Below are 14,872 nucleotides of genomic sequence, written 5' to 3' on the forward strand. Positions count from 1 at the left end.
TTTTCTTGCCATTGGTCTTGCAGCTTTTCCGTATGTACGCGTGGGAATCTGGATGCTCCCGCTTTTGAAAGATTTTCGTTTGAAACTGGATATTCTCAGAGCTTGAATTTTTTAAGCTAGAATTAATTCGTAAATATGCAAATTTCCATGCTTTGAGGTTTTTTGACGCTGACCTCACTGTTTTTGGCGCGTACCCCTTGACGATTTGTACGCTTTGAGCTTTGGACCCTTTTCATTTGAAATTTGAGATTTTTTAAAGTTGAACCTTTTTAATTTTTTAATTGACGAATATGACGTTTTTAAAAGGCGAAACTTTTTATCACAGAAAGTTTAAAGGCCATCAGCGATATTAATCGATATTGTTTATAACTATTACGATAATCTCGGCACTTTTCGTCTAATGTTAAAAACTAGTAAAATATATAATTCCATTTGTTTGACTTTATTGATCTTTAAAATGAGAAAATATCTGCCGCGGTGGAATCTTACCCTCAATAAATTTAACGTGATTTCCTTTGATGGTAGCTTTTAAAGGTTAATGAAGTATCTGCAGAAGGATAGTGGCGTATAAAATACGCGAACGACAATAAAATTCGGAAAAAAGCTGGAAATCAATAATTAACGATTCTACCCTGAAGTACGTATTTTTCTTGTTCTTTAATAAACCTCTATTTGCATTTAAGAAATCCTATTATATAGAGAAACGTAAAAATGTGTCGTCATAATTTTACAAAATGAATGTATATCTTAAGAAAAAAGAAACGAATAAATACAATAGTAAAATTTCCATTTTAAATATCATAGAACGAATGACTATTGCCGATATGGTAAAAATTGTCGATAGGTATAAAAGCCGCTCTCAAAAACCACTACCAAACCCCAGAACCACGCTTCTCAATACCAAATCAACATTCAAGCGTCTAAACCGTAGCTTTTAGCGGTGCAATAAAACGAGTCGTCTACCCATAAAATTCATCCCGGGTAATCCATGTGGTATCCGAAATTTCTCGGGGGACACCCGTTAGAGGGTCCCCTTGGTTATACCGAAGTCGTCGTGGTAATCTTGCGAAGGGTGCCGTGCGTGCACCGCTCTCGCCCCTGATTCGCTCCACCTTTGGTCGGCCCCGAGGGGATTGAAATTAAAATGACAATGAGGGCAGATCCGAAGGGAGGCTAAAAACGCGTACCCTTGCCATCGTCCAATCAGCTACAGATCCGTGGACGCCATGGCGACCCTTCTCCCCTTTGCTTTCCTTCCTTCTTCCCCCTTCTGTCGCTTTTTTATTTCCTTTTCCTCTCTTTCTTCTCGCTATCTCTCTCTTTCTCATGCTCTGATGCCTGTTCACGTGGAGAAAAAAAGGGCGCGAGAAAGATGGAGGAGAGGACAGTGGCACGAAATGAAAACGTTTAAAGCGTCGGTGATCTTCACAGAAGTTTTCAACCCCTTTCGCGACATCATTCGAGGGAGAAACAAAATAGATGGGACTCGCGTACCGGCTGAATGGCGAGGGGATGGAAAACGGAATGCATAATCGGGGAGAGGGCAGGCTCCGGGTTCGAACAGCCCCGCGATTAATATTCTAATTACAGGAATCGGGATGAAAGTGTCGTCCGGGGTTGCGCTCCCTCAGGGCGCTCCCTCAGGGCACTCTCTGAATTTACGTTTCAGGACAGGTTTCCCTTCCTCGGGAGTGCTACGTTTGTTTTTTTTCAAATTCGATAAAATATTTACACGTTCAATCAGTGAACATTTAATCGACATCCTCTGATTCTTGTGTTTTTTTACTCTTTTTACTTGTTTTTTACTTGTAAAGACAACTGTCTCGTTTCGTTTTCATTTATTATAATTTGGATATCGCGTATTGTGTGCTTTTTGTCGTATATTTTATATTGAGCTTTTAATAGCCTTACTGACTTAGTGCGGTGATGTCTCATTTTCCTTTCTACCCACTTTTCAGTGATAATTTTAATATTACTCGCTATAAAGTTAAACAATCGTTTAATAACATAAGACAGAGTTTCCTTCAACCCCAATCTACCTACCTACCCACAACACAAAGAAGTGACTGGAATTCGGAAAAAAGAGACTGTCAATGATCGTTAATCCTACGATAACGTCTGTAATTATTAAATATTAGGAACAATGATTCCCCTTTAGAAATTTATTTCTATCTGTAAATGTATTTCTATTTACAAACCTCCGTTTATTGTATCAAATTCTCTCGAAATATACCTCAAATATAAAGGAACTCCTTCGAAAAAAGGAATAAAGAAAGAGAACTGGCTCGTGGGAAAATCGAAGAAATCCGCGGCGAACGTTTTAATTTCCGCCCCATTTTCCATCTTTCGTCTATCTCCAATCCCCGGATCTCGCCTGTTCTCCGCGATCTCTCCACCCCCTGTCTCTCAACCGGTCCACCCTCCTCCTTCTTTCTTCCATTTTCTCCTGGCTGGAGGATGCGCGCCATGCAAAGCCGTAATTAGTGGCTTCGCGTGTAATTATCGTGGAAAAAAGGGCTCTGAATGCCCATAGTATTCAGGCTGCCGAGGATGAGTCCTTCGCGATGGAATCGCACCAAGCACCCTTGAGACATGCGGTTCTTCCTTCCTTTCTTTCCTCTTTTTTCTCTCTTCTCTTTCTTTCTCTCTCTCTCTCTCTTCTCTCTCACTCTTTGCTTTCTTTTTTATCATCCATGGTTGTGGCGAGGATTGGTTGGTTGGTTGGTTCGGTTGTACCAGCCACCCCATTTCGTTTCGCAAAGCGATCGCGTTTTCGACTGTCATTAGTTTTCGAGGATGGGAGCGACTCCATTTAGTCGGCCGCTCGTTCGCCATTCGGCATGTTCGACGTTCTGTCGTTTCCTTCCTGCCTAATACTGGCTTCCAGTTTCCAAAGGATCTCTGTCTGTCTCTTTGTGAAATTATCTTTGTTTCTCCTCGTCTTTTTTTTTAATTAATCTTGTATCGGGTCGCCAGGAAGGAAAATAATCTATAAACTAATAGATTTTTCATTCGTTGTTGTATATTTATCAACTTGTAAAATTATAAATCACGGAGATATTTGTGTCTTCTTGTATCTCATTGTAATCTCCATACTATGATACTTCTTCATTGAGCAATTTATAGATAAACAGATTTTTCATAAACAGATTGTAAATTAATAGATTTTTAATTCTACGATGCAATTAATAGCTATAATAGAAATAATTGCCAATATGAAGACCACACATGGAAAGCATGGCAAGCCTTAAATTTGATAGTATGGCCAATTTTTTAATTATTTTTTAATCATCTACTTTTTTTAATTTTAATACCTGCCCCAGCTAAAGTCATCTTAATTAACAATCTCTTTGAGGTTTTCACCATAAATAAGTAGAACGAACGAAGTCGCGGATATCGCGAGACAAGCTTTTTTTTTGTCACTTGCGTAAGACATGTGATGTCATCAATTTCGATTCTTTCTCGACGAAAGAAACAACAAATGTTATTAAAATATGTATAAATATAGCTTGAAAGCTCGACTGCAAAGAGTATTATAGTTTCTTTGTAAAAAAGATCACCAAAACCATCCCGAAAATGGGTCTTTCACTGGAATAACCGTTCAGTGTACGTTTTTGTTACCCTCTATAAAAATATTCGAATGAAATTTAAATGAAAGAGTGCCACGTACAATTAACACAAACGTCCCAATCGACGACGAAGGCATCGATGGCGACGAGAGACGCGGGCATTACGTTCCAAATCTTCTATGAAACCCGATGTGCAACCCCCAAGTAACGACGACGATGACGACTATGGTGTATGGTGGATGGAGGGACGGGCGGCATGGAGGGGGTTTGTCAAGGGGGGTAGAACTTGGCCGCGGGGGTTTCGAGGGCTCTACCGTCCGCTTTCGATTCATTGTACAATAATATGACGGAAATGTCAGTCAATTAATAAGCATACCGAAGCTGACTAATTTCCGCCTTTGTTCGTTCCACGGCCCGGCATGGATGAATAAGTGGCCATTATGCGGCTTTTATGATTGGTCAGATCCGTATCACGACAGCCGGTTCCGCTTTTATAAACCAGCGCGCGGCACGTCGAAACTTCTCTCTTGCGGCGAACCTTTTTAACCGCGTGCACGTGCCGAGAGCGGAATATATCGTTCTCTCTGCCCTCTCTCGTTTCTTCTCTTCTTTCTCTTGGTTTTTCTTCTCCTCCTCCTCCTCCTCCTCCTCTTCCTCCTTCTTCTTGCTTCCTTTCTTTCTCTTGCTTTCGTTGCCACCACACTCTCTGGCAATCTTAAACTTTACTCTTTGCTTTGAATTTTCTTACGACACTTGGTAATCGATATCTTCGTGATCGGTTTTAAAAGACGTCGATTCATTCGTCGAAGAAAGTTGTACAAGGGGAGCAAAGTTTTTCATAGATTTTTGTTTAAGAAGATGGTTTTTCGTAGGATTTCCACTTGGAGTACATCGTACAGACTTTTTTTTAGAGAAGATGGTTTATGGTAGATCGTGATTAGACTGCGGATTTTTATACAATTCCATATTTTTATCAACATAACTGACGGAATGTGACCTACATGAAGACTTGTTCGCCCATTAAATTATTGTAGCGAGTATTTCGCTTTGAATATTTTTTATCACGTGCATTTTGTACATTTCTGCAATTTTAAATTTCTCGTTAATGCATAAAACTCTGCTGTCTAGCTATAACGTTTACAGGATGAAATAAATTTCTGTTCACATTCCATTTCTTTCCATTGCGTTCGTTAGACGTCATAATTAGATTAGTTACACTGCACGGTTATAATAGCGTGAAAATGTCTTTTGAGATTCCGAAAACAATGTTAGATACGCGTTCTTTTACTACGGCAGAGACAGTAAGGGGATGATTCGACGTTTTTGCTGGTTCTTTAATTCGACTCATCGCGCCACGACACGGTTCCGTTTCGTTTCGACGAAATGCTTGGTCCGGAAGCGAACATTTAATTACCGTAAACAGAATAAACACGGGGACGCCGAGGTAAAAATCGACCTGGCGGAAATGTTTACTCACCGGCGAATTATTTTTTGCCGCAGCGGCTTAATTTCCGCGAAGGTCAAGGGAGACAAAAAATGGTGTAATTGCTAGCCTGCGCCCTTATTCCGCTCGTTCGTCGACGAAATAAACGAGGGTGGAAAAGCGGAAAAACGAGAGATAATCCCCTACCACGCGGTCAATCTTGTTATCGTTTGCGTTTCGGATGCAACGCCCCGATGTAATTTACGTGTTTCATGAAATATATAAAAGAATTTAATCAGAAATGAACATATCAATCTTGCTTTTTCTCCTAACATTAGGTTGCATTTTTCACTAAATTTACCGATACTTCTCGATGATAGGTTAGTTAAGTTTGTTCTGTATTTCTGTATTTTGCGCGACAAATTTGATGCCAAGTTATGAATTTCTAGATTATATTTAATTTTGTTGCGTTAATTTCTATATTTTACACGTCGGAGATCATTAACTATGTATCCTAACGTAAATCTAAATCGTCACTTGCGAAACACTATCCCTTGAGTTGGACGAGACGACTTTTACGAATCCGTCCATTATAATATTTAATTATTTTCGTACAATAATTATCGAGCCAGCTTCGTTTCCTACTAAAAAATCTACTAAATCGACTTTCCTCTCAAACCCTGGAAGGAGAAAAGACCAACAGAGTCCAGCGCCTAAGAGAAGAACCGATAAAAATCTCCAAAGAATTTCTCGTCTGCTCCTGTCGTAGTACCACTATCCTCTTCCTCCGTTGAGGTGTTTGCCACCCTTGGCGAAAGGGTTGCGCGAGATGGCGGCTGCTGCTGCTCGGTTCTTGGAACGGTCAGGCAATTACGCGAACCCTCGAATGACGATGACGTCGCGTTATTCCGCTGACGCGGCATGCCTATCTTGCGCCTCCGCTTATCTGCGAAAGGCGAGCTGGGTGGTGTATTGGTGAGGGCTGCGGCTGGCGAAGATATAAAAGGGGGAAAGGCGTGGCGGGGTGCAGCTGATGCGCCACGTATCAGCCACCTATATCCTTGTCCGGCTTATATTGCCAGGGGGGATAATAGCACGGGGGCGCCGGAACGGTTTCATTACACGGCTTCCCGAGGGATAATATCCTCGGATATCTCGCTGGCCGTCCCCGCAGGCTTCAAATTCCGTACCAGCGACCCTCCGCCGTCAGCGCGTCACCACCGCTAACCCCCCTTCTTCCAGGAGACCCGCAACCCCTTCACGAAACGATGGAGGAAATTGTCGGCACGCCGAGGGGCCGGTTCGATCACGGAAAATGGCCGATCTCGATGATCCAGTTTTCATTTTCTGCGTTTTCGTTAATATTTCATTTCAGTGAGATTCAGATGAACGTGAACATTTAGTAAGGTAAGAGGTCGACTAGAGGGGTAGTTGTAGTTGTAGATGGTATAGGTATATAGTTCTAGCGTGATTTAGGCGAAGACAGAAGAACAGAAAGAATGATTTGGGTAGCTTTGGGGGTTAGTTTGGGGGTTAGCATTTTAATTGTAGCGGTGATTTAGGGATTTAGGTAATGATAGGTGACTGCGGGAAATTTGTTCAATCGTTTATCGTGGCTGGAGTTGTGATTCTAATAGGATGTGCGGAATTTCAGGACATCTTTTAATAGAATAGTTTAGAGGAGTAACCACATTTAGTATTTAGCTCTAGTGGGATTTAGGCGAAGATAAGTGACAAAGGGAATTTTTACAATTGCTTATAGGGTTAGTTATAGCGATTTATTTGTAATGGTAATGGTGAGTGACGGAGAAAACTTTTTGGAGTTGATTGGAGGATTAGTTGGAACTAATATTTCTTTGTAGGGAAATTTAGATGAATGTTAGATGAAAGGAGAATTCTTTAGGGTTCGTTAGAGAGTTAATTATTAATATATACAAAAATATACGAAATATATATTACGCTCCTCGTAGGGCGAAGCAAATTTCTTACATAATTATATAAAGAAGGAGCACAATGCATGAGAAACGAGAAAGTAAAGTGAAATGTGAGAAAAGTTTCCCTCGTGGAAAATTTTGGTAATGAAATTATGAATATTCCCGCGCGAAATCGATGTTGATAAATCTCGTTAAGGTGTTTGTTTTTTGCATTAAATCGGCGTTTATCGGGATCACGTATTCCAGTGCGAGCTGAATATCGGATGCAGTTTTGAAATCGCGTGCACGTAATTAATTCCAACGAAATTGTCAAAACTGATTAACACTCGACTCCGATTACAAATTCACCAGAAATTACCGCGGCGCGCCAGCTCGTTGGTTAATAAAACATTACCAATAATTAAGCAGTTCAGAATTCACATTGATCTCACATTGAACTCCATAAATTGAAAAGAAGAAAAAAGAGGATGATGTTGCAAACATTATCTTTTTAAATTTGCTTTGGGATTTCCTATTATTTATGTCTTCTTCTGGTAGTAAAGCAAATAATTTGCTTCTTTCTAAGAATTGAACGTTAATCGTGTACTTACGTAATGAAATTGAGAAATTAAGAGAAAGCTAAGTTGATCGGATTGACCGAGAGCCTCGATTCAGATTAACTAATTAAAATCATTTTACAATTTACGTTTCGTCACGTTCAAATCTATTTTATTAGAACATTACAGTGAAAAAATCCTGGTTATCCTTTTTTATTTCAAATTTTAAACTACCCTCTGTAAAGTGCTTCATCCCTGCTTAATTCTCATATTCATCGTTCGAAATCAGCGAAACGGTTCATCGATAATCTCCCACAGTCATTCCACCCTGTCAATCCCCGAAACAACCCTTTCACTCAATCCTGCCTCTACGATCAACAAAAAAACCTACATCTATATCCCCTTCACCAGAAAACAACAAAACAAAGATCAATCTATAGTACTCGAAACACGAGTCTAGCACAAAAGGAAGCACGTAAAAGCAAGGTATGTCAACCACTCGATCTAGCACCCTTCCTAATCGTGCCCATCGTTTCTAAGTCAGTTTACATTCGCTCAATAACTCGTCTTTTTTCTTTTTTCTTTTTCTTTTTTTCTTTTTTTATGGAACTTATGTTCTCAATGGTATATTGAGCCGCAAAGTGTTTTCTATTCGAGGGTCGTCGTGATCTTTCTAGTGGTGAAGGTTTTTAGCACTAATTAAAAACCAACTTGGAATTATATTCTGAGACACCTCTCTTATGTATTTTCTTTATAGTATTAAGAGAATTTTCATTCACAAAGGAGTTAAAGTTATTCGGTTATTATAGAGAAAAAATCGTGACTCAGAAGACATTATATTGAAAAGAAATGAAAATGAAAAACTCTGTTCTGCAATTTCTATTTTGTAACGTGTCTCTTTACCTTATCAAGAATATTTTTTATAGAACAAATGATATACCCTCTTGCAAAATTTTTCTTTTACGAAGAGATTAAAGGTTAGCTATTTCCCCATTATAGAAGAAGGTCGTGACTCAGGAAAAGATCATAGGACGCTCCATATTCAAATTACATAGAGCTAAGGAGTTCTCTTCCGAGACATCTATTCCGAATGTGTTCTGTTCTCTTCGTTAAAAAAATTTATTTTTACGAAGAGCCGCGAGTTATTTCTCTATTATGGAAAAGGATCATGGCGCGAAAGTCGTATTAGAAATACGAAAACGAAGAAAAAATGTATCGTACCACGGTTTCTGTCGAAGTTACCGAGTTCTCGCGGAACAAGAAATTAAATCAATCCCGCGAGGCAAACGGGGGGTCACAAAAGGCGAAAGAGTGGGCGGCGATAGAAACGAAACTCTTCGCTGGGCCTGGAAGAAGTCTCACGAGGTCGGCCGGTAAAAAGAGGAGCGAGAGAGAAAGAGAGGTGAAGAGAGGCCACTGTGCAAAAGCTTTTCCCCCGGCCTTTGGTCGGCGGCCTTTGATGATCCCATGCGCTAGTACAATACGCGATCGTGCTCGTGCGCATTGCGATTAGTGTTTTTAATGCGCACATTGTATAAAGAGAAGGGCCCCGTTTCCCGTATCAGATGCGAGGTGGCCCACCGAGGGACCAGTTATTAGGCCTCTGACAGGCCCATAATCCCGTCGGCTCTCCTAACGAAAAATATAATGCCCATTAGCGGAGATCTTTTGAGAGGGTTGCCGTGTGTGTGCCTGCCCTGGGATATTTTCTTTTGCCTCCTACTACTCAGTTCAATTCCCTTCTCCTTTGATCTCTGTCTTCTTCTTCTTCTTCGTCTCTCTTTTTCTTTTTTTCTTATGCTCTACGGTAAACTAGTATTCGTCGTCTCGTTCCATTTTGCTACCCTTTGCCAGCTCTCGCTCCCTAGATCGAGTCTAGCTTTATAGCCGATGCGTGCCACTGGGTGCTACCGGAAAACGCGTGCTAAGCGTTTCGAATGGGATCACCTCCGAAACGACGCTAATCTGCGGCTGCGATCTCTTTCGGGCATGTTGGCACTCTTTGACTCGTGATACAGCTACGTACGAGCACTTGGCGACGTGGGTTCTTGAAGTAACTGAAACGTTAACGTTAACGTTTAAGGACTTCCCTTTTAGGTACAGCGAAATAGTGGTTATTGCACTGTGGTATTCTAACTTTCTTATATTTAAGCTTGTATAAGGCTGGAACATTGTTGCACGTCGGTGAAACAACTTCAAACAAATTTTGCGGATCTCGATGTGCCACAGAAAAATATGTAATTTTTATAATCTTTACATATATGTCTTTATATTTGTAATTTTACGTCGATTTACGCGTTAATCAGTCGAAATAAATTTTTATGATTTCTTTCTGATTGCCAAATTAAAAGATACCTTTACGCATTTATTATGAGAATATTATTAGATTATGTCCGGTTATTGTTAACCGCTTAGTTGTTGCGATCTCTTTGAAAAACGTGTGCCTAAATTAAATTAAGTTACTTTTTATAAGCGATAGTATAATCCCAAAGCCATTCTGAGCCGAAGGGGTGACAATGGACAATTCAACACTCCCTTCCTATGAAATTACGATTAATTTTGTCTAGCTAATTGCATGACTGATTTCAAACAGTATGTCACGATACGTGTAAATATAGCTCAAATTTCTAATATGCTCGATACTTTCTCTGTTCCAGCCGAAGTGCAGAACCAGAAACTGGAAAAGCAAATCCAGGAGGATATTTCACGTAAGTTAATCATGGTTAACCTAGTCGAAAATATGGTAACAGTTCGCGATGGAAAAAGGTTCTTTCGAAGCGGATGCAAGGCATCGTCCATAGCTTCCAGCCTCTTGCTTCCATTGTGCAGGGCCGACAGCAAAAGAACGAAGAATATTACGTAACATATTCCAGCTCGTTCAACCATGAAAACCCCTGTCGGTTATTATATTTAATAGACCTAACCGATTTTGCAACATCTGCTTTTCCCGCGTCGGTACAACGCGTGGCCGGTTTTTGAAAAGCGAAAGCTCGACCCGCATTGATTATCTCGAAAGGAAACAGGAACTTGTTTCGTTCAATTCTTGAAGCTGAATTGGACGACACGCCGTGAAAATAGTTTCCACACCCTCGAATAATTCTCAAATGAAGTTTCGTTCCTGCCGTTTTGTTGTTCTTTTTCGACTAAAGTGGAGGAATTAAAGAAAAATACGGAAAACGTTAGATTAAAGAAGTTCAGGAATTTTTCAACGATTCTAAATGTTTCTGGCATGTGGGAGGAAGAATTACTTTTTTTTCAATTACGTATTAATAACGCGAACCAATATTAATCGGTTAATCCTGGAGCATTTGATTATCGAAGTGTGTCCTTGATTTTCTGATAGAAGTAAGTTTGCAGTCCAAACCATATGATTCGTGGAATATTTATGATTAATTATATTTAACTATTTAATGTATACAGCAATTTTAATGGATAAAGTAACGCGTGCTCGTAATCAAAATTGTTTAGATACGGTAGATTCACATCGAACGGTAACAAATGCAAGTACGATCGTCATTGAAAATTGTACGGAAACGTGGGACACGAGGTCGAATGATTTTATTGTTAAATTAGAATGTTAAGTGATGTTGATGCACGGCCCGGCAGAGATGTAATGAATACCATACGCGGTTATTAATTCCGTCGATAATATGTAAAGCATATTAATGTTGCGAATCCGATTGTAGTTTCATTTCAATGACTACGAATGATAATGATGATCGTTAATTATGACACGAATTGCAAATCGAATGTCCTAAGGGGGCTTAGCAAGCACAAACAGATTGTCAATGCGTTCGTTTGATACCGTTTAATGCCTGCTAGCGCCGAAGTTGTCAAGAACAATCGCGCATTAACTACACGATCCGAATATTAGTAATTGATTTCTCCAATAAAGATAAATCCCCTCTTGCGACTATTTCATAAAATATCTCCAAATATTTCTTCCATCTCGTCATCGTTCGCTATTAAATTAAAATACAGGCTTCTCAAAAGCCAAACTGACCGACTCCGCTTTCTATAAAGTCCCCTATTTACGAGCCACGTACCTACGCGTGTGGTTACTGTTCAAAAAACAGAGGATATTCCTCTACGAATTTATTTATCATAAAGACGTGACACAAATAATCGCAAATTCCAAGTTAAATGTTAAAAAACGCTTGCATTTTAATCTCTGTAGCTGATCAGCATGGTCTCCGAGAAGCTCGTACGTTTCATCAGAAAAGTTTTCGACATTACGTTCGTCTCTACTAAATTCTCTAAATTCTCAGAGTAGGAACACTCGGTAGAAACAGAAAAAAAAGGAAGAAAAAAAGAAAAACTATTCGCACTTTCACTGGTCGTACTCGTAGCCCGAGATACATCGAACATGCTCGGTACACGTATCAGGGGCGAGCTAGCGAGCGCGCAGGGTGCGTAGAAACGCGCGCTGGGGTGAGTAATGTCGGGAAATGCAGCTAACGAAGTTTACGAAGACACTTAACGGAATTACGCCCTCGCTAGCAATGGCCTCTGCGAGTGCTGCTTTCCCTCCGTGTGTCGGTGAATTCCCTTCTCTCATAGTCTCTCTCTCTCTCTCTCTCTCCCTCTTCTTCCCTTTCTCTTTCTCTCCCTCTTGCCACCCTTCGTAGTCGTTTCCCTTTCTGGTGGCAGGGGATCCGTCGCGTTAATTACCGCGAGCGGAGGCAAGAAGCCGGGGAAAATCGCGGCGAGAGAGCGCATCATCGTCGTCCTCGGTGAATATAGTCCAGGAACAGGCGAGGCCTGGCTGGCTGGCTGGCTGGCTGACGAAAGGTCGTGGAAGGAAAAGCAGCTGCTAGAAAGCAGGGATGGGTGAGAGAGTGGCGTGGGTGGGCGACGTTGGGTGGGCTGAGGGTGACTCTCGGGGCGAAACGAGGGAGGTTGGCTCGGTTTTGCGTCGAAGAAGGGTGTTATTGACATGGTGGGTGTCGCGTCGTCGGCCATCTTGGCCTGCCTGCACCCTCTCCTCCGCTCAGAGTCTCTCTCTGTACCGAGCTCGATCCCCCCATTTCCCGTCTACCTTTCGCACCCTAACCTCTTGCTCGCTCACACAGCCCACGAACGAACGTTCCGTCTCGCTCGCGTCCAGGACATCCTTGTGTCCCCCTTGTGTCGAGTGACATTCGGGCTATACGCCCGGCCTAACCTGCCCGACAGACGCCCTGGGCCACCCTTTTCGACCAACCCCGGCGACGAGCTCCGTGGGTCCCGGGGGTTGCTTGTCGCCATGGCGACCGAACCCTCCTCGCCCAACCCCCGTCGACCAAACACCGGTTCCTGTCCCTCGGTACACACTTCCCTCTTCGTTTCTCGCTGTCTCTTTGCTTCCTCCTCGAACCATTTCCTCCACTACGATTTTTCGTTTTCTCCAAGGGGTAGTATTAGTGCTACAAGTTTGCTGTAGTATAGTGGTAGATCATCCGCGATTCTTCGAATTCTTGCGCCGTACACTGTTCCACGTTGAAACTCTCTTCGATCTCGTCTATTTTATGAGCTTTCATTTTGTTCTGCTTTCTAATGAGTTTTATAGTATCGCAAGGCTCTTTATAGTTTTCAAAGTTTTTCTTTCTTCGAGTAGGGACAGCATTAGCGTTAGTGGTATTAGTTGACGTAGAATTCCTGCGTCATACACCTCATCGCTGGTTACTCGTTTTTTCTATCTTCATCTATTTCCTGAGTTTTAATTTTCTTCTTCTTTCTAGTGATTTTCTTACTACTTGGCCGCTTTTCGGTCATTCGAATTCTTGCACCATTTCCAACTTTCCATTTTGTTCTTTCTAATGGTTTTCTTAGAATTGGATGGTTTTCCGTCATTTCCCGATTATTCCCTTCCTCCAAGCAGAGCTAACGACAGTAATCGACATATGTACCGATAGATCATTCACGATTCTTCCAATTCTCCTCCCGTCCATCTTATTCCCTCAAACTTGTCCATTTTCTGAGTTTTAGTTTTCTGTTCTTCCATCTGATGGTTTTTCTGCGTTTTTCTTTCCGACCGGTTTTTCATCCCTTTTTCTTTCCGTTCAACGTAATATCGACGTGGTTGCCAGGTTCTCTGTGTCTCATTTTCACTCGGAGCTAATGTTTTCTTGGTTCGAGAAAAAGTAATATAGCTGGGAGAAAAGTATTTCCAACGCTGAAAGTATTTCTTTGCCTCCCCGATCCCATCCCACTTTAATCCCAACGCTCCTCTCGCTACTTTTCCTTTTATTTATGTATTTGCTCGACCTATTTCTTCACTTTCCGCCAGTAACCGTATCTCGATCCGACTAAGGCAGGCATTTTTCTCCCCTGCGTATTTGCTTTGCCCTTAAGCATTCTCGATTAGAAACTTCGGCTCTTTTCTCATCTTTTCTTCGTTTCTTATTTTCTCGTTATTTTATCAAAATAGTTTTGATATTCTTCTTAGATCTTATTAGATCGCAACATACAAAGATTTTTACTTTTTTACTATTCATTTTCATTGATTACTACGATTTAATGAAGTATCGTTAATTTTTTTAAGGCCGTTAATTTTCGAAAGATACTTTTGTTCTAAACTTTATCGAATCTGCATAGATATACAGTTCCTTTCGTAAATACTAGTTGTTATTAAAAAATCGTTAGCAACTTAGCTAACAAGCAAAAATCGCGTTACAACCTTTGAAATTACAATTTCCTTTAGAATCTCAAAGTATATAAAGGAAACCTCCTAATATAGCTACGATTTTGTCTCATCTGTATCATTTTCATCTCATCGATCGTCTTGTGGTATTTGCATTGTTGAATTTTCCGTTGTATTTGTCCCACGTGTTTCGTAAATAATTCTACAAACTAGATTCGGATTCTTGGCATACTCCTTTGAATTTCTCATAACCGATTCGTCCACTTCTCATCGCAGCTTCTCACATCGAATGGTTTTTCAGTGAGAAGTTTTGGCTGAACGATTTTTTATTTAAATTTCTCATAAACTCTTATCGATAACCGTACGCTTACGAACGTACGCGTTTCTCGACGCAATGCAGATTAAGAATCTGGAACGTTCAAACGTGCATCTCATACGTTACAACGTAATGCACTCTCTTTTTCTCAATTTTTCCTCTTCCGCGTTCTCTTCATCCTTGCAAAGGCAACGCACACAGGGATGAGGTCACTGGGTGGTTGTAGAAGCAGAGGCTCGTGCTAATAACGTTTCTGTACGACACGGGGGATGCTATCCCGGATGCCGCATTCTCGTCGACTCTTTGCCTGTTTTCTTCACGGAACGAGGAGGCCTCGATCGCCAGCAACCCCCTTTGTTTGGCCGCCTCCACTCGCTCGGTCTTTTCTACGCCGTGAACTATTGCCGAGGATTGCGATCACGTCGCCCCTATTTGCCCAGGAATGTAATGATTCCACGTTGCTTTTATTCCG

General features: G+C 41.1%; 1 protein-coding gene across 1 annotated transcript in view; it reads left to right on the top strand.

Annotated features, from left to right (window-relative positions):
* The window catches only part of LOC117216682 (Fanconi anemia group J protein homolog), an 87,338-nt gene that overhangs the window by 59,184 nt on the left and 13,282 nt on the right, over positions 1-14,872 (top strand). The window contains exon 4 of the mRNA XM_033463603.1: positions 10,120-10,170. Within this exon, the coding sequence (XP_033319494.1) occupies positions 10,120-10,170 (51 nt within the window). The remainder of the gene's footprint in view (positions 1-10,119; positions 10,171-14,872) is intronic.

The sequence above is a fragment of the Bombus bifarius genome, unplaced genomic scaffold (genome assembly GCF_011952205.1).
Source record: "Bombus bifarius isolate JDL3187 unplaced genomic scaffold, Bbif_JDL3187 scf7180000007973, whole genome shotgun sequence".
NCBI classification, from domain to species: Eukaryota; Metazoa; Arthropoda; class Insecta; order Hymenoptera; family Apidae; genus Bombus; species Bombus bifarius.